Source organism: Chlorocebus sabaeus, chromosome 23, assembly GCF_047675955.1.
Source record: "Chlorocebus sabaeus isolate Y175 chromosome 23, mChlSab1.0.hap1, whole genome shotgun sequence".
Classification (NCBI taxonomy): Eukaryota; Metazoa; Chordata; class Mammalia; order Primates; family Cercopithecidae; genus Chlorocebus; species Chlorocebus sabaeus.
In genome coordinates this window covers 66,683,060-66,710,354 of record NC_132926.1, presented here as the reverse complement: position 1 = coordinate 66,710,354, position 27,295 = coordinate 66,683,060, and the positions used below count along the sequence as shown (strand labels likewise).

At 37.1% G+C, this 27,295-nt stretch overlaps 2 protein-coding genes and 1 pseudogene across 5 annotated transcripts in view; all 3 read right to left on the bottom strand.

The window, feature by feature from the left end:
* PGGT1B (protein geranylgeranyltransferase type I subunit beta) overlaps positions 1-8,267 on the bottom strand; it is an 86,474-nt gene extending 78,207 nt beyond the window's left edge. For 3 of the 4 annotated variants that reach the window (XM_073010750.1, XM_073010749.1, XM_073010751.1), the window contains exon 1: positions 8,089-8,267. In XM_073010750.1, coding sequence (XP_072866851.1) covers positions 8,089-8,228 — 140 coding nt within the window. In that variant the 5' untranslated portion in view covers positions 8,229-8,267. The remainder of the gene's footprint in view (positions 1-8,088) is intronic. The other variant, XM_008014176.3, reaches the window with a different exon arrangement.
* Positions 8,268-10,039: 1,772 nt separating this feature from the next.
* Positions 10,040-10,959, bottom strand: LOC103244359 (small ribosomal subunit protein uS5 pseudogene; annotated as a pseudogene).
* A 1,736-nt stretch (positions 10,960-12,695) lies between these two features.
* CCDC112 (coiled-coil domain containing 112) overlaps positions 12,696-27,295 on the bottom strand; it is a 30,116-nt gene continuing 15,516 nt past the window's right edge. Inside the window, exons 3-10 of the mRNA XM_008014178.3 lie at positions 24,890-25,011; positions 22,196-22,285; positions 21,281-21,356; positions 20,503-20,893; positions 16,506-16,919; positions 15,006-15,101; positions 14,206-14,324; positions 12,696-13,257 (exon numbers count right to left, since the gene is read on the bottom strand). Coding sequence (XP_008012369.3) covers positions 13,215-13,257; positions 14,206-14,324; positions 15,006-15,101; positions 16,506-16,919; positions 20,503-20,893; positions 21,281-21,356; positions 22,196-22,285; positions 24,890-25,011 — 1,351 coding nt within the window. The 3' untranslated portion in view covers positions 12,696-13,214. The remainder of the gene's footprint in view (positions 13,258-14,205; positions 14,325-15,005; positions 15,102-16,505; positions 16,920-20,502; positions 20,894-21,280; positions 21,357-22,195; positions 22,286-24,889; positions 25,012-27,295) is intronic.

Below are 27,295 nucleotides of genomic sequence, written 5' to 3'. Positions count from 1 at the left end.
TTCTTTTTTTTTTTTTTTTTTTAGGGCATAATTATCTCTATGATCCCTGGTGGAAAAAGACTAGCAACCATCAGATAACAGGAGGAGATATCAGAAAGTAATTTAATTCCAACCAAAGCTTAAGGACAAAAAGTAAAACTAAAGAGATTTGGGTACACTTAAGAACAATAAATATTTGGGAAACATATTATTGAGAGACTATTACTATGTATTAGTCAAAGAGCTGGGACATTTCTCATATATTATCTCAGTTTAATCCTAACAACACACTGAGATCTATCTGAATTAGAAAGGTAATTTACCTAGGTAAGATCAGGATTATATTAAGGGCAGTGGAACTCCTTTATGTGGAAAGCAGTGTTGCACAGTAGTTCAAAGCTCATACTCTGCAGTCAAATGACCTGGGTTCAAATTCCAAGTTGGCCAATTTCACTAGACTGACCACGTGACTCTGGGGAGGATACCTAAATTTTTCTAATCAGCTTCTGATAATTATTTCAATCATTACTATACCTTATACAGTTATTGTGCTTACCTGCTCACAATAAGCACTCAATACATGGAAGCCATTATCATTGGTCTGCCATAATTTGGAGGGACAGGAGTAACAATGACTTTAGGATCTAATTACACTCTATAACACTATAGGCCTTTTCTACAGACTCTCGGTTGTAACCATTTTCCCCAGAGGAATGTGCTTCTCCAAACACAATGATACTTTAGACATGGGAAAAACCTCTACATAATAGCAACAAAGTTTGAAAATCACTGCCCTTGGTGGTAATTATGTCTCATGAGATAAGGTCCACTTTGTTTGTATGCACTCAAATATTTACTGAACTAATAAAGGCTCTGCAATACTATATCTAACCCTCCTGGAGAGCTCTAACAGGGTTTTTGGGTTTGATGTAACATATAAAGTGAATGATTATCTTTATAGTCAGGTACAATTAGCATCTACTAATGTAGTTTATTAAAGCGTCATTAAGGAAAAGGACAAAAAGAAGACAGAGACAAAAGTGGAGGAAAACATGAAGGACTTGAGGTCGGATAGTGGATAAAACAAAGATCTTCCTGTCAGTAAAAGCGATGTAGTTAGAGAATTTATGCAAAAGGCTGTAAAAACAAGGTGGGATTTTTTTCCAAATTAACAAATTCAGAAATGATCTAGTCCATCTCTTTAATTTTCTAACTGAAGAAAATAAAATCCAAAAAACTCAAGTAATTTACCTGAAATTTCAACACTGGACAATCAAAACTACTCAAGAAGTCTAGGTCCCAAAATGGTGTTCTCCACAGGGGTGCTTCTCAAACCTGGCTGCTCATTAGAATCTGCTTAAAAACGACCAAAATACTACAAACATAACATAGAGATCAAGGTCCTACTTCACAATCAAATCTATGGGTGTAAGGTGGGGTCTGGGCCCTTTGGGTTTGTTTTTGTACTTAATTTCCCCGGTAATTTTAATGTGCAGGCAGGTTTCAGAAGCACTGTTCTAGAACAGTGGTTCTCTACTGGGAACACTGCCCCTAACGTTAACACATCAGAATCAAACATTCTTGGTTGTCACAGTGGAGAAGGGAGTTACTGGCATCAAGTGGGTAAAAGCCAGGGCTGCTGCTAAATGTCTACAACACACAGGACAGGCCCATCATACAACCAAGAATTATCTCATCTAAAATGTCAATAGTGCTGAGGTTGAGAAAACCTGCTTTAAAGTCATACTCTTATCTGTATATGTTATCTGAATGATCTGTTTGTCATGTTACTTGCTCCTGGATATGAACGCACTATTTATACGTAAGTACCAAATACAAAAAATCAGTCATGTGATGGTATTTTAAAATCTTGCATACTTAATTATTACAGGCTCCTGAAAGTCCAGCATTTTCAACTCATAGATGAAGACTTAGGTTGAGACCATAAGGTTTATGAGATTAACAGAGTTATGGTGAATGGCTTATGTTTATAAAGAGAGGTCCCATCAGAAACGCTTGGCAGAAAGAACCAATCAGTCACTTTGGGGCAAATATCTGGCCTCCCTTTAAAATAGTCTGGGAAACCATTCCCCTTCCGATCACACCAGAATTCTCAAGTAGACCTAAAACTGAAAGAAAGAGAATTAAAACAAGCCACAAAAAACACAAAGGAATTTTGGGCTGCGGGCCTCTGAGAGAAATAATATAATGTAGGGTTTTATGGTTCCTAGATGACTTCTACTTGGGAATAAACTGCTGGGCAACCTGACTCAGCACAGGTGTATAGAGGGGTAATTGTGCGAACACATGCACCTAAAATCAAGCCAATGAAGTTATTTTTACTTTATTACTTCTTTCTGAGAATATCTGTTTATTCTCTTTCTTTCTTCTTTTCCCTAGAACTCAATCTGAGTCTGCAGCCTAAGAAGTAGAAATAAGCAAGCAATACCTTTCTGTTCACCCCTCTTCTACCACTCTGAACAATATGTATAAGAAGTTTATCTTACAAGGATGAAAAACTAACATCCCCCAACCCCCAATCAAGTCGCTTCACCAAAGAATCAATTCACAGACAAGAGGGTTAACCTAAGTGTCTCCAAAAGATGTCAAATATTCCAGGCTTAAGAACACACATACCCCAAAGATAAAATAAGAACAACAAGAAAGCTGGGCACAGCGGCTCACTCCTGTAATCCCAGCACTTTGGGAGGTCAAGGTGGGTGGATCAACTGAGGTCAGGAATTCTAGACAAGCTTGGCCAACATGGTGAAACTCCATCTCCACTAAAAAAACAAAAAGTCAGCGAGGCGTGGTGGCGGGTGCCTGTAATCTCAGCTACTAGGGAGGCTGAGGCGGGAGACTCACTTGAACTCGGCAAGTGGAGGTTACAGTGAGTTGAGGTTGCAGTGAGCTGAGATCGTGTCATCGCACACCAGCCCGGGCAACAACAGCGAAACACCGTCACCAAAAAAAAAAAAAAAAAAAAAAAAAAAAAAGCATGAAAAACAGTCTATAGTCTGGACAGTGGAAAAAAGAACTTAGTCATACTGATTTAAGGAATATATTGAAAACACTAATTTATGACAGTTGACTAGATTCCCAAACTTTGGATCACTTGTCCTGACCCTTTCTGGTGCAACCCCTTCCTTTCCCAGTCTCTCCAAGTGTCTTAAACAATGGACTACATTCATGTCTAGATACCAGATGGGCCTATGGCTACATCATATTGCAGAGTTCTAAAATTATAAACAAGCATCTACATTAAGAAATAACACAAATAAAATTGATAACCATGTCATTGAAGAGAGAGCCTTAGAGGATATATTAAACTTAATCATGAAGTTAAAACACTAGCACATAGATGCTGCCATAATACTTCGAAACAAATGACTGAAAGACTGCACGAATTCTGGAATTTGAAGCATTATTCTTCATTTACAATTGTTTTTCAATGGCTGATTCATCTGGTAAATACTTTTAAGTACAGTCACATATCTGTGAAATTACTTAACTTGTAAAATAGTTTTTCTACTACCATAATTTTTCAGTAAGAAACATCTACTGAACACCTACTAGAGATTAGATGTCACGACAAAAATGAATAAAGCTTCCTAACCTTAAGGAGGTTACATGTTAAGTGCTATTATAGAAATCATCTTCTTCCTTTCTCAACTGGCTCCTTTTGCCTTTTATTCTCCAGACCAGATGGTAGTTCCAATTCAAGAATCCTGGGACTCCTCCTTCTTCTTCATCCCCTCTTCTCTAGCCCTACTTCACTCCCTCAGCATCTCTCTCCTGGAGTACCACATCAGTGGCCTCACCGGTCTCCTTGGTTCTGGTCCTGTACCATGTGATATATGGCTATACAAATGACTATTCCTGTCACTTACATGATATCCAACTCATGTTTCTAGATAAGCACACAAAGCTTTCCACGATCTGATGCATGCCTACCTCTTTAGATTACATTCCTACCACATCCCTTTACATTCTGAACCACTACTAGAGAACTAAGTGAAGTTTTCTGCTCAACACTCACTTCTCCAGCTTTATTCTTCTTATTGTCCATTTGCAGCAACAACAACAACAAAACACTGGAACACATTCTTTAAGATTTAGCTTTGCGGTTACTTCTTCCAAGAAGCCTTCTCTAGTGCCTGTCTCTCTTCGGGCTGAGCTACTTAGGTACTTTCAGAATGCCCTCAGAATATCACAATCATTTTGTGTAGTCAGGGGATTAGCCATATCAGAATCATCTGGGCACTTGTCAGAAATGCAGCATCTTCAGCTCACATTCAGCATCACACTCCTCAGCTACTGCAATATACTTTAATAGACTGCTTCATGCAACACTGCACCTCTTTTGCCTACCATTAGATTTATAGTTCCCATAAAGTAAATTTCTAAGACCTTAAAGGTTCTCTGCTGCTCCTACACATAAAACACCATACAGACACTCCATTAAAAGTCAATAACTTTACAGAGGACAGGGATGCACAGGAGTATTCATCTAAAAATACAATGACGCAGGCTTATGCAATCAGAATCTGCATTTTAACAAGATCCCCAAGTGATTCACATGCCCATTAGAGTTGGGAATCACTGCTGTAATAACTGCGTATTTGTTTCTACTATAAGGCAAACAGTCTCTAACTTTAGCCTGCATTAGAACCACCTGAGATGCTTGTTATAATGCAGACTCCCAAGGCCCATACAGAAACCAGTGAAGGTCTGGGAAGGGGCCCAGGTATGCGCATTTTTATAAGCACATACAAGTCATTACTTAGAGCCTCGGACCACTACACTTTCAAAGATGTACTGCTAGACTGTGATATATTTAAGGCAACGGGCGCGGTGGCTCATGCCAGTAATCCCAGCACTTTGGGAAACTGCGGCGGGTGGATCACAAGGTCAAGAGACCCAGACCATCCTGGCCAACATGGTGAAACCCCGTCTCCACTCAAAATACAAAAAATTAGCTGAGCGTGGTGGCACACACCTGTAGTCCCAGCTACTCGGGAGGCTGAGGCAGGAGAATCACTTGTCCCAGGAGGCGGAGGTTGCAGTAAGTAGAGATGGCACCACTGCACTCCAGCCTGGCGACAGAGTGAGACTCTGTCTCAAAAAAAAAAAAAAAAAAAGCGAGGAAATGAAAGAACAAAGTAGTTGCAGAATGGGAGGCAGCAGAGAGGTTACAACACAGGATACATAGGGGAAAATAGAGGGACATGAGAATACGAAGACTAGCTAGATTGTAAATGCCTTGTGAAATAAAAGCTAACTGCTTAAACCCTTCTTCTAGAACAGCTGACTGTAAAAATAACAGAAAATTGTCACTAATTTGTTCCTTAATAAAAAGGACTACTCTAATTCCTATTACCCAAATACATATGGCAACAATAACTCATAAACCACACTAAACTCCCCAAACTACTTATAAAAGAAACCTGGTGACTGATAAAGCTCCCAATGCAAGATATAATATTCACTTGAGTTCTAAACTAGTAACTATCATTTTAAGAAGTCAATATAAAAGAAAAATCCCTGATGAAACAATAGACAATACACTTTTTATTTTCATAAAGTTATCGTCACTAGAAAAGTAAAAATTATTCCTATTGGTCAGGCTAAAAGAAACAGGAAAATAAGAGTAATTTTGCCAAAATGGTGAATCAGAAAATAAGTGTCTAAATATCCAGTCTGATATTAGCCTTCTCAAAAGTCAGCTTTTTCATACCTATTGGTAAAAACAAATGAACAGAGGAACACTTGAATCATTGGTTTAACACTGTATCCCTGTACCTAGACACACGGGGAGGCACTCTATGAATGACTGTGGAAATTAACTAGGTAAGACTTGTGGCTTGCCCAATGTATTGTTTTGTCTTAAAAATCAGCAGAAACTTTGTGACCAGTCACCTTTGCTGAAAAGGTTGGAGTTTCTTCACAAGCATTTTAAAGTCAGTTATGAATCACATGCACCACAAAAGAACTTAGTGCTAAAAAAAATAAAGTCTGTGAGTTAGGAAAGAGAAAAACTTAAAAAACACTACAGAAACCGATATATGCAGTTATCTTAAATGCAGTTATGTGGGCTATAAGAAAACCAAAATGACGTAAAAATTCTATTCATGTGACGAACATTAGACAAAAAAGATATAATATTGCTTAACCAATGCACTAAGGTGTTATATATCTGTTACCTAATATGTAACACTTGGTGTCGACCCTATGCTTATACTGAAGTTAAATAAGTCAGAAATTTGTGCTGTTTTACTTATGCTGTGAACGGAATTACACAGTTTAATGCCAAAGTACATTTATTCTATTTGGATTTGTCCAAGCTGGAATTTTATAGAACAGGCCAAACACATTCGCACCTTGAAAATGCAATCACAGACTTACAGTGATAGCTGCAAGCAAAGTTCAACTGTTTAACAATCACAATTTAATCAGCTCACAAGACTTATACACTGCATGTATCCAAACAGTGTATGTATACGATAAATATGTACATTATGTATCAATAACAAAAACAGGATGGAAGACTTTTTATACAAACGCTTTGAATCACATAAAATTAATCCCCATTAAGATATAAATGATTTATCAACATTTTAAAACATCTCATATCACTACAATCATAATCTTTCGGTATGGAAATCTGAATCTCTCAGTGAAGGTATGGGCTCTGCTAATCAATCAACAACTATGGGAGAAGGAAGGAATACACACGTTTCACTCTTTTGTAAGAATCTGTTCATCCTTCAGGGCTCAGGTCACATTATTCAACAAATATTTCTTAGTGCTTCTCATATACCAGGTACTATTTAAGGATCTAGTGCAAACTAAGATGTTGCAAATGTTGAAATAGAAACAATTGCCACTGGCCAATATGGTAACTGAGCACTTGAAGGGTGGTGGCTACTGCAAACAGAGTAACTTAATTTTTAATTTTAATTAAAAATGTGGCTAGTGGCCACCAGATTGGACAGGGCAGCCCAGTCCTAAGTATAGAGGTAAACAAGATAGACAAAAATGTTACCTTTGTGAAGTTTATAATCCAGTGTAATAAAAAGATATTAAACAAATAAACCAATAAATACATAATATTTAAGGTGGTCTTGGAAGTGGTCCCTTTGGGAAGGGTGTTTAAGGAAGGCCTCTCTAAAGAAATCTGGATTATGTACATGCCTGTCTATATACTCTTATGAACCCTACACTAACATATAGCACAGAAATCTATACAAATGCTTGTCTTGTTCAGCAGTACTCTAGCACCTACCATAATAGTTCTTGACCAAGTGTGCAGAAGTAATCTGCAAAGCTCCCCAAACTGATCCAGTCATATAGTGTTCAAAATACACCAGTAACTCAGAATTTAGAAAACGTGGGGAGAGAACACAGCAAAAACAATCTGCTCTTTCCTCCCATCCAGTCTCAAGCAGCTTTTGAGCCTCACTTCAAAACACAGCATTGCGGAGCAAAGATCGCCTTCTCCTTTCTTCTCATCCCCGGCTTCTACTGTAAATGAAGTCGCTTAGCCTCTGCCGCATCACAGTCTTCAGCTATTGCAATACTTTGAACAGGCTGCTTCACGCAACACCGCACCTCTTTCGCCTACCATTAGATTTATAGTTCCCATGAAGTTTCTAAGACCTTAGAGGTTCTCTGCCGCTCCTACATATAAAACACCATACAGACACTCTATTAAGAGTTAATGACTTTACAGAGGACAGCGATGCATAGGAGTATTCATCTAAAAATACGACGACAAACTTTGTCCTTTTCCTTTCACACTCGGAAGTAATGAGGCAAAGCGACAGGCTATGGGAAGGAGTAAAAAAGAAGCTCAGAGTTGCCAGAAAATAATGGGAAGTGAAAACGGCGGAAACTGGAGATTCTACAGCCCTGGATGTACAGCCTTCCAGACCTTCCCACCGTACGGCGGGGGAGTGAGAGTAACCTCAAGCCGGCTTGAAACCAGTCAGTGCCAGGTGGGCGGCGGCGCAGTCCCCCTCGGGCGCCCAGTTTGCGGTCCAACTCCGCCGCGCCTTTCCGCTGGGGCCCGGGCCTTGTGCCAGCCTGGCTGACTGTGCCACGAGTTACCTGCTTGTCTCGAGCGAAGAATAGCGCTCCGGCAAAACCTGGAGGCAGCGCTGGAAAAATCGCACGTGCCGATCCCGCAAGAAATCCAGCCGCTCCCCCTCACCGTTCCCTGCTAGCCTCTCGTCTTCAGTGGCCGCCATGCTGCTCCGGAAGCGACGTCCGCCGCGACCCGGAATCAGTTGGCGCGCGGAATGAAAGAACCCTCCTGGGCTGACCCGGAGGTGCCGGGTGAGGGGACCTGCGCTCGCCGCAGACTAAGCCAGTATTTGAAACCGCTATCATCTGGGTCTTGTGCAGCACTTCCTCTCTCCGATATCTCCTTAGCTAGAGCATGACCCAGCCATTTCTACCCAAAGCCCTCGAGGCTTGTAAACACCTCGCAGGCTTGTGAAAATCCAGTCCACATATCCCTCCGTCAGAATTTTTATCTTGGGAAGCCCAAGGTCAAAAGCATCAAGTTCGCTTTGAGACAATGCTGGCTCTTTAGAACCTGAGGATGGTATATCTGAAAACGGGGATGGATCACCATAAACTTACTAATAGATTCATTTTTGGAGGGCCAGTTTTAAGCCGAACGGTTAGGGAAACGAAACAAAAAGCAAAAACAAAACAGTGGAGATAAATGTTTATTGACACTACAAAAGTTCAGAGACTTTCCTAATCCTAATCCTTTCTGGATACCAGAAATCACTTAAAAATCTGTATATAATGCCCCCCAACATATACAACATGCATATTCATACCTATGTGTGACTGCTTGCGTCATGCTTTTACAAATCCTAGATTTTACTTTCCTTGAGTCAACGTGTTATCAAGAATCAATGGTGCATCAATCTGCAACAGCAAAATAAGCCCAACATCTTCTCCAATTACCTGCATTCTAAAAAAATTAAACGTGCTTCTAGTCCCCCCCCCCCCACCAAAATTGGGATTTAAGTTGTTTTAGCCATTATACTATGCCCTTTAAATGTTCATGAGGCATTCCTGGGTAGCGGGGTGGGGGGATCCACCCAATAATAGAACTAAACTAGGTTACCTGTAATCAACTTAACTAATAAAATTTTGGATATAGTTTTGTTAGCTTTCTTAGAAAACATAATTCTTATACTCTATGGGCTGGGATAATCTTACACTTATTCAACAATCCAAAGTGCTCTGAGTAATTTTTGATACTATTAACTACCTATTCACAGGTATTCCTGCATGTCTTTACAAAATACTGCATTAACAAACAGCCAGAGATGGATACTAGGTTGTCCTCGGTACTTTCCTACAAATACGGAGCTCACAGTCTTTGCCCATCAGGTATGCCCAGTCTGGAGTTTTCACTGTTATTACAATTAAGATCTCTCACTTAGCACACATACCCCCAAATACCTGAAGATTTTCAATGTGGAGTCTTATACACGTTTAACTTACTGGAATCAGCTATGGACACTCTATACATTCTCAGAAAATTAATTCTAATAAACATGGCCCTTAAGTTAGGGAAGCCAAATATTTCATCTGATTCTCAGTTCAAGGACTAGCAATCTGATCCAAATCTGGAGGAAAAATTTGCGATGTGGGACTCATTGAGAGATAATATAGAATGCCTCCTGGGTTGGTAAAAGGTTTCCATGAGTGATTTTAGCCATGTAAGATTTTTGGCATATGCATAACAGAATGGGAATGATAGAACATCTATATAATTGAATATTATTTAGCCACTACATGATGATGTCTGAATTATGTAGAAATGTACGAAAATGTGTAATGCAATTATGGTATAGTAATTAATATGTACTATATGACTGTAACAATTTAAAAATATGTAGGTATGTTTTTTTGTAAAAGTTACCCTGGAATTATGAGTACTTTATAACATTTCTTCTTAGTGTTTTTTCTATATTTCTTATTAATGTACTTTTTTTTTTCCGGGCTTACTTCACTTTATTTTTCTTGTACAACCCTATGTTGTAGTCACCACTGGAGCCTGGGTCCTCTGCACAGAGACTCTGGTGTGGGTCTTGAGGAGGTGGTCAGTGAATTCCTGATAGGGAGACTTGGTGAATACAGTCTCCTTCCAGAGGTCAGGGGTCAGCCTGCTGTAGGCCTTAGAGATGGCATCAAAAATGACCATGGCGAAGTTGCGCAGGATGGCAGTGCAGCCCTTGACTGAGGTGTAGCAGTCATCCATACCAGCCATCAGCAGCAGCTTCTTGGCCATGGGGGCCAACGATGCCAGTGCCCCTGGGTGCAGGGATGACCTGGGCCAGCACTGAGCCGTCGCAGCCTGTCACCTTGCAAGGGATGATGTGGGGCTTGCCAATCTTGTTCCCCCAGTAGCCTCTGCACATGGGCACAATGGAGAGCTTGGCCAGGATGATGGCCCTGTGGATGGCAGTGGCCACCTCCTTGGAGCTTAACACCCAGATCAGTGTGGCCATTGTGCCGGATGGCAACAAACACCTTAAACCTGGTGCATTGGCCGGTGCGGGTCTGCTTTTGCACTGGCATGTCTTCAAAACTTCATCCTTGAGAGAGGCCCCAGGAAAAAGTCAATGATAACAGACTCCTTGATGGGTAGGGAGAAGAGACAGATCGCCTCCAGGGACTTAATCTTCATGTCCTTGACCAGGCGGCCCAGCTTGATGACAAGCATCTACTCCTTGGCCTTGGCCTTGCCTCCGGGAACTCTGTGGCTGGCCCCGACCCACTCCATGGCTGTGATCCCAGTTCCCCATCCCAGGGCCAGCTGCGACCCCAGTTCCCTATCCCAGGCCCCCTGCTGCACTGGCGTCATCCGCGATTTGGTGTCTTCTGGGAGAAGAAGCTAATGTACTTTTAAACCAGTAAAAGAAATGTTTATTTGACATCTAGTTTATGAACCTGTAACTTCTATGAACTCTGTAACTGAAGATATTTGTGTTTATCTTATATCTTTTATGTAAAGGATCTATATAATAAAGTCATCATTTATTTCAGATTCAGCTAAAAAAACTGATTTCTTCGGAGGAACTTCCATACTTTTCTTTATTTAAAAAAAAAAATCAAAAAACAAAGCCATAAGAATCACATCATGCAGAATGCTTACCTTAGATACAGGAATTTGAAAGCTGCATTTCCGTGCAACAAAAAGCAACACGTAAAAAAGCAATACGTAAGAAACGTTTTTTGTATCTTGTAGCTTCTCAGTTCTGCTTTTAAATTCCCTTGTCTTGCTCTATATTTTATTTATGTATTTATTTTTGGAGATGGAGTCTCACTCTGTTGCCCAGGCTGGAGTACAGTGGCGCAATCTCAGCTGACTGCAACCTCCGCCTTCCAGGTCCAGGCGATTCTCCTGCTTCAGCCTCTCAAGTAGCTGGGAGTACAGGCGTGAACTACCACACCAGGTTAATTTTTGTATTTTCAGTAGAGATGGTGTTTTACCATGTTGGCCAGGCTGGTCTTGAATTCCTGACCTCATGTGATACGCCCACCTTGGCCTTCCAAAGTGCTGGGATTACAAGCCTGAGCCACTGCGCCCAGCCTCTATATTTTACCTCTAAACGACTTCAAATGATTACAAAAAAGTTTTGGAAAACAAGTAACAAAACCAGCACTCCTGTTTAAGGATCTTTTAGGTCAATTTTCTCATTCTGCCCCAATAACTGTACAAATCAGAATTCAGTTTCTAAAATTTGGAAGCCATCTACTTTGAATATTAACTATAAAATAAGAAAAGATTTTGATCACTACTCATAGTACATTTCTGAGTCATTTAACCTAAATTCATCACATTAACAATGAAAGATAAAGATTATCTAAGACAAAAATTGTAAGGAATAAATTTCCTATGTTTTTATGTATATAGTATCTTTCCTATGAGAACAAATTAAAGTTAGAAAGGAATATTTTATAATATGAAAAGTTGAACTGTATTCAATTACATTGTATTTTCATGTATAAAAGTTTAGAAATTTAAGAACTAATTATTTTGACCAAATATGTTAATCTAACAGCTTTAAAAGATCTTATTCATTCATTCCTTCCTTCCTTCATTTTAGAGACAGGTTCTCACTCTCTCACCCAGGCTGGAGTGCAGTGGTGCCATAGTAGCTCACTGCAACCTGGAATTCCTGGGTTCAAGTGATCCTCCTACCTTATCCTCCCAAGTAGCTGGGACTACAGGTGTGCGTCACCATACCCAGTTAATTAAATTTTTTTTTCATAGAGGCAGGGTCTCCTTGTGTTGCCCTGGCTAGTGTCAAACTCCAGGCCTCAATTCTCCTACCTTGACCTCTGAAAGTGCTGGGATTACAGGCATGAGCCACCATGCCCCACCTAAAACATTTTAAGTGCTATCAAGAGAAATCACAGTATTCTAAAGCTGACTTATTTCAGATGATGTTTCAGAACAATGAATTTTCCTATTTTGAGGCAAACAGAAGCAGAAAAGAAAACTGCATTAGCCAGGAAGATGTGAAAGACACGAAGATTTTATAAATGTGTGCAATCCAGAAGGGCTGAAGGAAAATTTGGGATTGCTGAAGGAAACCAAAAAGATTATATCAATAATACAATTAATAGGGTATATGAGAGACATATTTTTAAAATAAATATTCTCTATACAAAACAAAGCATGCTTCAAACAAATACAAAATATTTATTACACAAAAATGTCATAACTGACAAACTGCCAATTTGTTAAACATAGAAAAAGTACTAACATTTCATAACTCTGAACAAAAACCACTTTACCTTTTTGTTACTCAAGCTAACTTAACTCCAAGTTACAAAAGTTACAAAATTTTGGTTTAAAAAATGTCATTGTATGATTTTTCCAATTTATTTTGCTATGCTATGACAAAAACAAAATCTCTTTGAAATGTTTTGAGTATTTAAATAATGTTTGTAACATTAACTTATTTAAATAACTTTTACATCAATAATAGGCCAACACATATATTAAATACCTTCGTGGTAGAAGCAGGAATACTAATGACAAAGCCTCATGAAACTTAATACCTCTCAATTCACAATATAGCACAATAATCAATCTGACTAGGCTATTTATATTTAAAGAACACGGTTAGTCACTTTCTCCCTGGTATAACTTAGTATGTTAACATTCTTATCAACTGAGTAGCAATTTCATTATCTCATACTCTTCTCTGTATTCCTTGTCTCCAGGTTGGAATAGCCCTAAGGAGAAAAAGAGAAAAGCAATTGTAAATATATAGGAAATTAAAAAGAAAAAAACCCTATCTGATTAAATGCTAACTTTAAAATATATATATAACCTACCCTGCGTGTTGTTTGTCTGGTTCATACGGGCATGTAGGTTTGCAACCCTCATTTATTTCTTGCTCTAGCTCTCAAACTGATTGACTGACAAACCAATCAGTTAATCTACTTATTAATCTATCAATCTTTCATTCATTCTTTTTCAATACTACTCTTCTTATAAAAATAAATATTAACATGAAAAAGGCAGAAAATGGCATATACTAACATGAATGTAATATTTAATAGGGCATTGGGTACTACTTGTACTTTATTGATTTATTTACTTTTTTGAGATGGAGTCTCACTCTGTTACCCAGGTGGCACAATGTCGGCTCACCATAACCTCTCCCTTCCAAGTTCAAGTGATTCTCCTGCTTCGGCCTCCTGAGTAGCTGGGACTACAGGTGCACACCACCATGACCGGCTAATTTTTTTTGTATTTTTAGTAGAGATGGGGTTTCACTATGTTGGCCAGGCTGGTCTCGAACTCCTGACCTCGTGATCCGCCCTCCTTGGCCTCTCAAAGTGCTGGGATTACAGGCGTGAGCCACTGTACCCGACCTACTTTTACTTTTATCTACTGTTTATTTTTAAATAAAAGTGACCTGAAAGGCAAATGTATATATATTTTTTCATATATATGAAAAATATGTATATTTATATATATTATATATACTTATATATTATATAAATATATGTTATATATTTATGTAAAAAGATTTAGGTAAAAAACATTTATTATATATACTTATACATTATATATATTTTCATATATATGAAAAATATAATTTACACACAGTAAGTGCATAAAATATAAACATGCAGCAATTAAATTACTAAATGAACACCAATTCTCTTTCTTACCTATGTGGGATATGTAGAAGTGGCCCAGAGCCTGTTGGTCCTATCTTTTTGGTTCGTTCTTCCCAACCTTTCGTGGGTTTGTAAAGCCTAGAGGGATCTCTACTAACATTGTTTTCAACCTGTAATCAGAAGTAAAATAGTACCAGTTAATTATACAAACTCAGTTTGTACCAGTAAGTAAGTAAAAGGCTTAGTGCAGTTTTAAAATACATAGTTAATATTGGCTAATAAAACTATTAATAACCTCAGTAAACTTCTCATTGGGCTCATAGAGCTAAAGGAAAATTTAGACTACATCGATCTATTCATAAACTGTTAGTTTATTTCTTTTAGTTCTATTATTTTATTCTATTCTTATTTTTCTATTTCTACTATGAGAGAAATGTAATGCAGCTAAGTATGCTAGTGATATAGCCAGACAACAAATTTAGGATAAGTAACTACCAATAAGTCTTCTGTTTTATCGATGAGGGTCACCAACATCTTCAGCTCTGAGTACTACAAGAGATTAGGCAATGCTCATAGCTGCCATTATCTAAAATAGAGGTTCATATAGAAAAAATTTTTTAAACGACAAGTAGGGGGAACAATAATTCAGAGTGAAAGAAAAATGACAGAATTCAAATAATGGTTGCTTAAATTGTACCAAGTTATGCTTGCTACTATGTAAATAAGTATGAAATTTAAAGTAGATGTTATAGAAATAAGATGAGATATAAAGGAAATAGATTTGATGTCAGTATCCTTACAAATCAAGGAAATAGGATAATAACAATAAAAATAATCTCAGTGCAGAGTACCTTTTCTTTTAATTTTGCCAGTCTTCTTTGTTTTTGTGCCTTTTCATCTTCCTTTGCCTGTCTATCTAGAATTTTCAATTCAAGTTTATGTAAATCCTTTAAAAAAAAAAAAAACCCATAGCATTAAGATATCATTTGAACTAGAATTTGTTCAAAATTTAGTTGTTCACAAGTAAAATTAAATTACCTTACCTATCAATATTCCTTCATTATTAACTCTTTCCAACAAAGGCTAAGAGCTTTATTTTCTCTGAATATAAACGTTAACACATGCACATCCTTTCTGTATTACTTTATTTTAGGCATCTCTTGTTTTACTTTAAGGTTCAACCTAAAACTCTCTTTTAATAAGTGAGTTAAGCCCATTTTCATTCATCAATGCAAGTATGTCTGATTTCAGATCTCTCTTATTATTTTATATTTTCTGTTTTGTGGGTTTTATTTTTTCTTTTATTACATGTCCTGCTTATTTTGGGGGTGTATGAGAAGGAATGGGAACTTTTGTTACTTAGGAAGATTTTTAAAATAAATGAACTAGAATTTTCAGTATTAATGTGCTTTGTCTGTATTTTTGTCTGTTATTTTTCTTTATACCTCCCTTAGCTTTTGCTGTACAAATGTTGCTGCTATATATTTTGATGCACATAACAATTCATAAGTTATATCTCATTTGCATGCTTTTTCATTTTAAGGTCCCCTTCCTTGTCTTAATACTTTTTGGAATGAATTCTGCCAGTGCGTCCTTATTAGCATTTTTCTTGTATATGTTTGTCTAAAATCACCTTTAATTTGATCACCCAGCAATAATCTCGATTCCTTTAAGTAGACAAGTATCTGCAATGCACTTAACTCTAGGGTACAGGGATGCTCAAAAAAACACACCACTAACGCAAACACACCACTAATGCCCTCATGTAGCCTACATTATGGTGGGTAAATGAACAAATAAGCAAGTCATCAGTATGGTAAAGCCGGGCAGTTTGGCAAAGAAGACAAATCACTCAGCCTTGCCTATGGCTACCTTTCTAGTCTCATCATCTGTTGGTTCCCCTCTCCTGCCTAATGCCTTAAGAATATTGAAGTGTTAATAGTTTCCATCACAAACCATACTGTTTCACTCCTTCAAGCTGCTATTCATGCTGTTGCCTCTGCTAGGAAGGACCTCATCTTTCCTTCCCTTCAAGAGTCAACCTAAGTATTACCTTTTCTCTGCCACTCATAGCTGTGGTAGTGTCCCTCCCTATACTCCCTCCTAAGTACTCTGTCCATACCTCAATCACCACACTCTTTAACATATTATGCTGGAATCTCCTACTTCCACATATCTTTCCCACTAGACTATAACCTACTAGAAATTAGGTAGCATGGCTTACTCATTTTGGTATACTAATGCTATATACAGGTTCAATATACAAGTACTCAATTTTTGCTGAACTGAATTTGGAAGTAATACCTCCATGTGTAGCATTTAAAAATTATTTAGGAAATAGATTTACTCACTCTTTCTTGAAATCTGGAAATTTCATCAGCAGCAGTTTTCCTTTTTTCTGCCTTTTCTGCCTTTTCCCTTGTCTCCTTTTCAAGCCTCAAAAATTCTTCCTGTTCTTTCTTCTGCTGGGTATAACTTTCTAGTAGTAATTTTAACTTAAACTGGCGCTGGCGTTCTTTCTGACGTTTTTTCTCTTTCTCTTCCTCTTCTTTTAAGTGGGAAGCATATTTCATTGACATTTCTATACTTTTCTGTTTCTTCCAAGCTTCAACTGCCAATTTCTGTTTCTTTCTTTGTTGTTCTTTTTGCTTTTGATTATCTTCTTGTTTATTATGAAAAAGCATAGGTGTGTTGTTTGCCTTTTCGTTTAACTTGAAAATTTCCTCCCTTTTTTGCTGCTTTTTAGTTTTCCAACTCTGAATCGACTAAATGATGTTTTTAAAAAAAGAAAGCAAAAGAAGAAAGTTTTTTAACAGCCAAAAGTATTTTCAAATACATCAATTCCATCTTTCTAGAAAAAATATTGATTGCAGGATGCTGGATGCTTAGGTTTTTCAGCTTTGTTTTGTTTTTAACCAATGCAATTTTTTTCTACTTCTGTTTTTTAAAAATTACTGTCTCTTAAAACTGTGAATCATGGGTTATCCTTTTGGCCTTCCTCTTTCTCTCTTAATCACCAGGTTCACAAGGACAACAACTCATGAACTATCCTTCTCCTCTTTACCTTTTTTTTTTTTTTTTTTTTTGAGACAGAGTTTCGCTCTTATTGCGTAGGCTGGAGTGCAGTCGCACAATCTCAGCTCACTGCAACCTCTGCCTCCCAGGTTCAAGAGATTCTCCCGTCTCAGCCTCCCAAGAAGCCAGGATTATAGGCCCCAGCCACCATGTCCAGCTGATTTTGTTGTATTTTTAGTACAGATGGTGTTTCATCATGTTGCCCAGGCTGGTCTTGAACTCCTGACCTCAGATGATTCACCCACCTTGGCCTCCCAAAGTGCTGGGATTACAGGTGTGAGCCACCGCGCTGGGCCTACCTGCTTCTTTTATTTTCACGGGCAACATCCCTTTCCTCTAATCATCTCATTTCTGCTTCCAAATTCTCTTTCTAGGCTTAGAATACTTTCTAAGTGATCTTTATCTGGTCAAATATCAGAAGAATTAAGAGTAAGGTGGTTAAGAACACGAGTGCTGAAGCCAGACTATTTGGGACCAAATCCTGGCTTTGCCATTTACTAGGTGTAGCGTTGGATGAGCCACTAAACTTCTCTGTCCTCATTTTGCTCATCTATAAAGTGGTAGGTAGTATTTCTTAAACAGTGTTGTTACGAAGATTAAATGAGTTAGCATCTGGCACATGGTGCTTCCTAGGTATGTATAAATAAATAAATAAATCAGCACAATAGCTACAGAGCTGTCTTTACATATGGGTATGTAAAAATTATTTCAAATTCTAGCAGGCTTCTCCATGCCATTTAGGGCATATTCCAAGTCAAGAAACTATTTCCTCATCTTTCCTTATGGTGTATCATTCATTCTACTCAATAAATCCTTATGGTATGTATATATACTATATACAAGGCAATGTGATAGGAACAATGAAACAATATTAAAACTACACCAAAGGCCATCTAGTACAGTGCTACTCAAAATAGCAGTCTGCAAAAATATCAGGAATTTGTGTCAAAAGGCAAATCAATGCACTGCTTCTTCCAATGTGAAAATTTTCTATGGAAAAAAAAAGCCAACTGAACTAAATAGTGTTCACTGCATAGTTAATTCTGGTACAACTATTTTATCCCACTGTAAACCAGTAACAGTTTGCAAACCCATATTTAGTCCATGGACCAAGTCTGAGCAGCACTGTTCTAGATGAAATTCAACATTGGCATACCACAACACATCATATAAAAGGTGTAAGTGTTAGTGAAATCCTGAGGGAAGCTACTTATGTTTGGGTGGGCAAGGAGGAGGCAACATTTGATCTGCGCCAATTTTGATAAGCTGGGATTGGAGGGGGAAAGAAAGAATGGAGGTTCCAGAAAGTGAGAACAAGATAAGCAAGGGCATTCAGGCCAGAAAGTTCAGCGCATGTCTGAAAATGTCAGTATAATATCTTCACTTATTAACAACACATGATATATTAAAGGAAGTGGGAGATAAAAATGGTAAATTTCCTACTCAACATCTTAAAACTCCCTAGATTTAAAACTGAACTCCTGATATTTTCCTCCAAACTTCCCTTTCTTCCTCCAACATGCCCTACTTCAGTAAATGGCACCTCCACTTTCACAAACCCTTCTATCTCACCCCTACATCCTGCTCATATCCTATCAAACTGATGACATATCAGTCATCAAATACCAGGAAATAGAGCAGATGGGAGCAAGGAGAATAAGCTAGAATCTGAGGGGTTTACTTTTATCACAAGAAGCAGTGTGTCTGTTTCTGTTTCCTAAAGAGGTGGTTTTCATTAGCAGAATAAACTAGAGGACATGGTAAAGCATAGATTTCTGGGCCCTACCCTCACAGTTCTAATTAGGTCTGGAGTTGGAGCCTGCTAAGTTCTAATAAGGTCCCAGGTGATGCTGATTTTGCTGGACTAGGGACCACTTTGAGAATCCCATGTTTTCAGTATCCTGGGGAAAAAAGCCCAAATGACTTATGTTTCAAACATTTTTCTTAAAACCTGAAAAGTCAATTTCCCTACATTCAATTTATTGCTGGAGGGAGGGAAGGGAATGATAAGAACAACAAAAATGCAGCTACTCCCTCTAAAACTTTAGACTAAACATGGACTCAATTATTTCTTTAATACTCCTTACGTATGCCATCTATGGAATAAACACAACTTTTTTATTAAACCAGGTAAGTCAAACTTCATCACCACTGAACTCCACAAAAAAAAAAAAAAAAAAAAAAAAAAAAAAATTGACTCTGATTTACTGTGGTTCTCAACTAGGGGCTATTTCTCCCCTCCAGTGGATATCTGGCTAGAGACATTTTTGGTAATCACAGTTAAGGAGATATTATAAGCATCTACTCACTGGAAACCAGGGATGCCATCCTATAATGCACAGAACAGGCCCCCACAACAAAGAATTATCTAGCTCCAAATGTCAATAGTATCAAGGTTAAGAAATATTGATCTAATGCAAAGCCAGAGTAATATTTTTGTAAAAATGGACATTTTTAGGTATCTGCCACAATCAGGTGTTGTTTTATTTTCTGGGGTAGCTAACATTTTGAGTCTTTAAAATCAGCAATATGGTTGAAGTTTAAAAATCTCAAAGAAATGTTTAATAGTCAAAGCATTTTTTTCTACTGCCTCTTGATGTTTCCATAAAAACAATGTGGCCTTTGCTGGTAAGATGACTTTTTTCAAAAGTCTCAGTGGATCTGGATTGCTCACATTTCTGAGAAGTGGATACAGAGGATTGGACCCATAATCAGAGGCTTTTTGTCCCATTTTGTTATTTGTGAGGGACACATGTTTGGCTATGAGGAAGTGCAAATGTCGTTCTATTAAATGGGTAAAATAACTTTCTTTTTTCATGTTTATTTTTTCTTGAGACTAGGTCTCGCTCAGGCTAGAGTGCGATGGTGCAATCACAGCTCACTGTAGCCTCAACCTCCTAGGCTCAAGCAATCCTCCCACCTCCACTTCCCAAGTAGCTGGGACCACAGGTCCCACCATGCCAAGCTAATTTTTTTGTATTTTTTGTAGAGACGGGGCTTTGCCATGTTGCCCAGGCTGCTCTCGATCTCCTGAGCTCAAGCGATCCATCCGCCTTAACCTCCCAAAGTGCTGGGATTACAGGTGTAAGTCACTGTGCCTGGCCAAAATTACTTAACTTCAATGACTCAGTTTCATCTTCTATTAGATTGTGGGGGGAGGGGAACTATAAACACACTTCATGGGATTGCTGTAAAGTTAATGAATGTTAAGTGTTTAGTACAGTGCCTAGGACATGGAAACACAGAATGAATAATAGCTATTGTAATTATTACCTCTTTTTTTCTTTCTTCTAGAGCCAGAAACTTTTGATACCATTTCTCATGCTGTTGAACTTCATCTTGTGTTTTTCCAGGAAGGTGTTCTAGAACTTCTTCCATAAATGTTGGCTTCCCTTTATGTTTGTTTCTCACCTTTACAAAGTTCTGGTGATCATAATCATCCCAGCCACCTTGTCGCCCTCCTGTTTGCTGAAGGAATTTTTCAAAATCTAGTACCTCTTCTGGAAGAGTACTTGGTGTTACTTTGTCTACAGGAACTTTGCTTGAGATTGCTCTGAAAGCTTTCTCTGTTTCTGAATTACCCAAAGCCCATGTGTCAATTTTTCTTGATATGGCACTCAACTCATTATTAGTTGTCTTCTCTTCTTTAATTAGCTCTTCATATCTAAAATTTTAAAAATAAAGTTTGAATAAGAAGACAATCCATATTAACCCTTCATTTTCCATCAAATTTAAGATACCTGACTCTTTATATCATCTTCTCCACTTAACATTATTACCATTTATAAATCTAAGCCTTAAAAGGGTCTCCTCAGAGATAAAAACAATCTTTCAAATTCTTATTTGGAATTTTATAGTAACTAAATATGAACAAAATTTCACTTTAAATATGAAAAGCCACCTAAACCCAAAAACAAGAAAGATATTATATTGCTTTTGTGTAAGACTCGAATACATAATAACAGAATGCATTGTATACAAAAACCTAGTGGGGCCAGTTATTAAAAAATAAAAGTCAATAATTTTATATTAAAACGAGTTTAAAACGTACATCAACCTCTGCTCTTCTTTAAAAGTGTTAATTGCATTTTCAATTTCTTCCATCATTTCTCTGAGCTTCTCAACAACTGTAAAAGAAACATGGAGAATTATTTTGTGTCATTTTCCCATATGGCTAAAAGTTAAATATTAGGAAGAAAAAGTAGAGTGTTCCCCTAATTTTAAAACATTTCTTAGCCTAAGGCATAAGAAAGCTGTGCTCAAAAGTGAATTTTTATGATTGCAATTTTTTCTGATTACAGATTTTTTCCCTATACACTCATATCATAATTATCTCCATTTTAGAGCTGAGGAAATGAAATCTCAGAGATATCAAGTAACTTGCCTAAAATTACATAGCTAACAAATGAAAGATCAAGGGTTTGACACAACACCTGATTCCTAAGTCCATACACCCTGAGCCCTTTAATTTATTGCTTTGATTCTCAGGAATGAATGTTACAGTAAGCAAGGAGGTAGGAATATAATTTGTGGGATTTTGTTCTAAACACTAGCATTTGTTGTAAATCTGTTTAACCTTTCCTTATGCATTAGAAATGCCTCTCAAAGATAATTATTTCAAAAAGCAAATGAAGGGAAAACACTGGATAGGATTAAGGAAATCAATCTTTTCTCCCCTTAATTAGCTGTTTTTAAACCTTTCTATAACACAGATTTCCCAATCCTGTAAATGACACTAGTATGTCTTCTGCCTACCTTATAATTTGTAAGGATTGATAATACTTTAATGGATATACACAGAAATGCCCAATTATAGTTCTCCACTGCAAACCTACTAAAGCCTAACTGATAGAGTTTAGCTCCATTAATAAATTTATTAAGTCCTACCCAATAAAGTAGAGCTCCATTAATGCCAAATAGAAAATACTAACACGTAAGAAAGATTATAATATTTAAATTTACTTACAATCAGGTGTAGGCTTCACATCTTTTAACTGATGCTGCAGTTTCTTTACATTGTTATGTATTTTGGCCAATTGTTGCTGGATTTTTGCTCCTATAAGGAAGAAGTATGCCCTTGAAAATAATTCTGTGACAAATGTGGTTATAATTCAGGATTCTACATGTAAGACTGATCACTGTTAGTAAAAGCCTAGAGCAATTAAATAAAGAACAAAAGATAATTATTTATGTCAAAACATTAATACTTTAAGTACCTTTGCTCTAAATAAAGCATTTTTCGATATCTTCCAATATTGAAAAGCATAATGGGTTAAGTCTTACTATAACCTGTGCTAAGGAAATGTCTTTTTCTCCCCCTCTGTGTAGATTGAGTTATTGGACATTGTTTTAGATGTAAATATTAGCAGTTTCAACATTGTTTTGTTCTTTAATAGTGTTTCATTTCTTTTTAATTTGTTATAATTTATGGAAATAGAATTTTGTGTTAACTGTATTGTGGGAATATTAAAACTATCTAGCTAATTCTGTGAATACTGAGAAATTTCCCATTGAGAATTAATTTCATCCAACCAAATCCTCTAGGAAAGGGGCAGGTGATACTCATTGATATCACTGTCACGGCCCTGAGAAGGTGCCTCGGGTATCATTCAGTGGTATACTGTGCCACAGGTTGCCAAGCTCAACCAAAGGACCAGCCTGGAGTAAAATATTAGGCCCACAATAAAGCCTAAAACGTAAGTGAGAGTCTCAACGATGTTTTCAAATCATCTTTATCAGCATAAAGGATTCTTCTTTCATATTTTCTTTTCTGAAGGATTAATCTTACTTTAATATTTACTAAATTACTAGGCTAATGTCAAAACATTCACATTCCTATAATAGTAATATTATTATTTTATCATCTTAGGGTACTTTATGCACCCTCCTCTTTTTTGTTTTTGCAACTTTTCCACAAATGAGCAAGAAGCATCAAAGGCTCTGTATAAAAGTCCTTACAAGTAATTATTTTTTAGGAAAAAGTTTACGTATAGGTTTGCAGTCAGTGTGAATATCCAAAATAAACCTCTTAATATGTATATGATAACTTTGGCTTGTTCCGTGTTTTTCATTAAAATTCAAGAATTCCATAAAGGCAGAAACTTTTTGTAATTTACTTTGTAGGGTCTTACTGTTGAACTTTAGGTCAAGAAACTTCTCTAGTACTTAGGAAAGTGTTTTTTATTGTTTTATTTTAGCTTTAGTTTGATCAGCTACCAAAATATCACTACAGGGCTGATAATCTTTTTATTTTATTTATTCATTTGGCTATATAGACAAATCATTGAAGTACAGTATGACATAAATGCAGGCTAAAATTGCGGCATGATATTTGAGGTAAGGAATAGGTATTTCTACTGCTTAGCTGTACTATATGAAGGGAAAAGTTCTCTACCTTTATACTAAGACAAGCATTCTTTACTCTCCTAGACAGGAAAAACATAAAGTGTTACTAAATAAGAGCAAAACTGTAGAACAAAGGGAAATAGATTGGTACAAATCAAGTTGCCATAATAAAGGGAAAATCAAGTGAACTAAAATTTGCACAAAATTTTACTTATTGGCATTACTGAGACATAGAAAAATCAGCCTCCCGGTTGTCTACAAAATAACTGAGGGAAATAAAGACATATTGAATCAGGGGTGTCTAGGTTTTTCAATGTATCAAAGAGAAGAGATAACTAGAAATCTGGTGTTTATATTAGGTCCTGCTGTCATTCCAATAAAAGAAGGAAAATTACTCCTGCCACTGCTTGGCAAAGGATAACTTTTTAAAGTAGTGTAATATTTTCTTTTAAAAAATGGTGTAACCTTATATTCTGAAAGAAAAAATCACTAGGAATTTATTTTAATTGATGATAAGGGAGTATCATGAGCAGTCTCATCTCTTCACAGTAAGGCTTAATATTTTATAAAGCTTACTTATTTGATAACCATTATTTTTCCTTTAAGAAATGCTAAGCAGCTTTTTTATTATAAAGATTTTACAACATACAGAATCTAACACTACAATGAAACAAGCATTCTCAGAATTCTTTAAAGGTAACATTTAGTACACTATTGACAATGATTAATATGCATAACAAACAAAAGAACATAGTCATGTACAATCTATCTATAAGGTGCGTTTTTATATATTATCTCATCAGATGCACAGTACGGCTCTCCTGAGGTACAAGTTTTAGAATGTAGACAAGGAAACTCAGGTTTATGCAATTATTTGACTTGATCACTTCATACAACTACTAATTATAGCTTTGAATCTGTTGATGCTTACTGAATCCAGGGCTCAGTCAACAATGCCAGGGTAATGAGCTAACATCAGACAGCCCAGAAATCACTCTGCTTTTAAAAAATTATAATAGCATTTGCTGGTTTGTCAACCAAAAAAATCCCCCAAATCCTCTTTTTCTTGTTAAATTTGAAGAAATATACAACAGAAAACAATCCAGTTAGTATGACTAAACAGTGACCTGAAAGAATAAACACACGTCCCTAAAAGACAAATTTTACCAAATAAAATATAGAGAATATAACACAGTTAATACAGAACTGACTCTATAGAGAACACAACACGGTCAAAGCACAAAGAAAAAGCACAGGGTAAAACTACAACTTTATATCGCTCAACAGTTTTTAGTTCATCAGAAACTCAACTTACTTTCTGTTTTCCTGCTGTTAATTAATTTATTTTCCAATTCTTCTAGCATACTATGCTCAATTCTGAAGTCACTTTTTTGGTTGTAGAAATGACTGTGTTTATCTTTTTCCATGTTAATTACTCTTTAGGAAAAAAAACAAATAGTATAAATATAATTTAAATACATTTTTAATAGCTTAAAATATGAAGACACTTGATAATCAGTATTTTACATTTGGATTAATTCATGTATAGAATAAAAATAATTACTTTGGTTAATATGGCTAAGGAGTCAAAACATTAGTCAAAATAATTGCTGGAAGAGTTAATTTCAATCAAAAACAGCTACAATTTGAACTGCTATTTCAATCATAAAATGACAATTTAAGAAAATGTGGATATACATTTGCTTTGAAAATGCATAAGCTTTTGATTATTGATTCAAACTCAATCTCACTGGAGCCTGAAAATGGCCATTACTGCTGATGACTGCTTTCAATAGTAGATGCTATTAATTTTGTAACCTTAGCCGAGATGGTTAACCTCTCCCAGTATGAACCTCCTCATCACTAAAATGTGAATAATAACAGCTCTCCACTATCTAATAGGTCTATTATTCACATCAAATGAGATAATATATGTGGGACATCTCTGTACAGTACAAGTATACTATGGAAATGCAAGTTATTAATATTATTAATACAACTAAAACTTCAAGAGACTAACCATCTACAAAGACACGAAATTTCGTGTATTTAATGACTACTGTCTACATTTACTTCAGAGCTTCTTTCAGCACGTCTCTGCCCCTTGGATTTAGTCTATCTACCAGTAAGTTCTCGTTGTTAGTTTGCACCCTAAGAGAAAACAAAAACAAAATAAAGCACTACTGAGAAACTTTTTTGATTGGGCAAAGAAATTAATTTTCAAATTACATTTTTATTTTTATTTTTTTTTTGAGACAAGGTCTGGCTCTGTCACCCAGGCTGGAGTGCCACGGTACCATCTTAGCTCACGGCAGCCTTGACCTCCCTGGCTCAAGCAATCCTCCAACCTCAGTCTCCTGAGTAGCAGGGACTACAGGGGCGCATCACCATGCCCTGCTAATTTTTTTTTTTTTTTGGTAGATACAGGGTTTTGCCATGTTGCCCCAACTGGTCTTGAACTCCTGAGCTCAAGTGATCTGCCCACCTCAGCCTCCCAAAGTGCGTGAGCCATCATGCCCAGAAAAAATTAATTTTCTTAACGTGTTTCTTTCTCCCAGAAGGTGGAAATTAATGTGAATATTTCTCCACTAATCTTGGATTTAATAAGTGGTGGAGCATCTCTGGCCATTGACTTAATTCACACAACCTGAGAGGCAACTATACCAGTTTCCCAATCTTTTCCACTTTGCCACACATAGATAATTTTTTTTTTGAGATGGAGTCTCACTCTGTTACCCAGGCTGGAGTGCAGTGGTGAGATCTCAGCTCACTGTAACCTCCGCCTCCCTGGTTCAAGCAATTCCACTGCCTCAGCCTCCTGAGTAGCTGGGACTAAAGGCACCCACCACCATGCCTGGCTAATTTTTGTATTTTTCGTGGAGACAGAGTTTCACCATGTTGGCCAGGCTAGTCTCAAACTCCTGACCTCAAGTAATTTTCCCGCCTTGGCCTCCCAAAGTGCTGGGATTACAGGCATGAGCCACAGCGTCTGACCGCCCATAGAGAAAAATTTAATATTCATAAGACACATGGGGGTAGACAGATGAGACTGCCCCAGAGCCCACCGCACTGCTCCAAAGGCTGAGGGGATCATGTCTTAGCATGTGTGTTTAGGTAACTTCTATTGTTTGTGAGAAGAAGTAATGGGTAGATAAAGATATCAAATAGATTTCAGTCCCACATGGCAACTCTAATGGACTGAGGACAGATATGGAGTCCTGTGCTGAGGGCTGGGAAGTTCACCTAGGCTCTGGTTGCAGATGGGGAAAATTACTATGATAAAAAGAAACGTCTGCCATGGACATGGGATATGCTACAACTTTATATCACTCAACAGTTTTTAGTTCATGACAAACTCAACTTACTTTCCATTTTCCGGGATTAGAAATATTAACCTATAAGGATATTTAAAATATGTTAATTAATGGAGACAAGTTGACAAAAATGAAAACATGCTCAACCTCCTCAATAGAAGAAACGCAAATTAAAATTATCACAGTGACACTGCACACCTATCATATCAGCAAAAAAATCACAAATTTAATATATTTTGTTGACAAAACTGTGAGAAAACATGTCTTCTCACACATTGTTGATGGAACTGTTGTCTACGGAGGGCAATTTAGCAATATTTATCACATTGCAAATTCATTTATCTCTGACCCAGTATTTCCTTTCAGGAATTTATCCTGAAGATATACTCAAAAACAAATAATGTTGA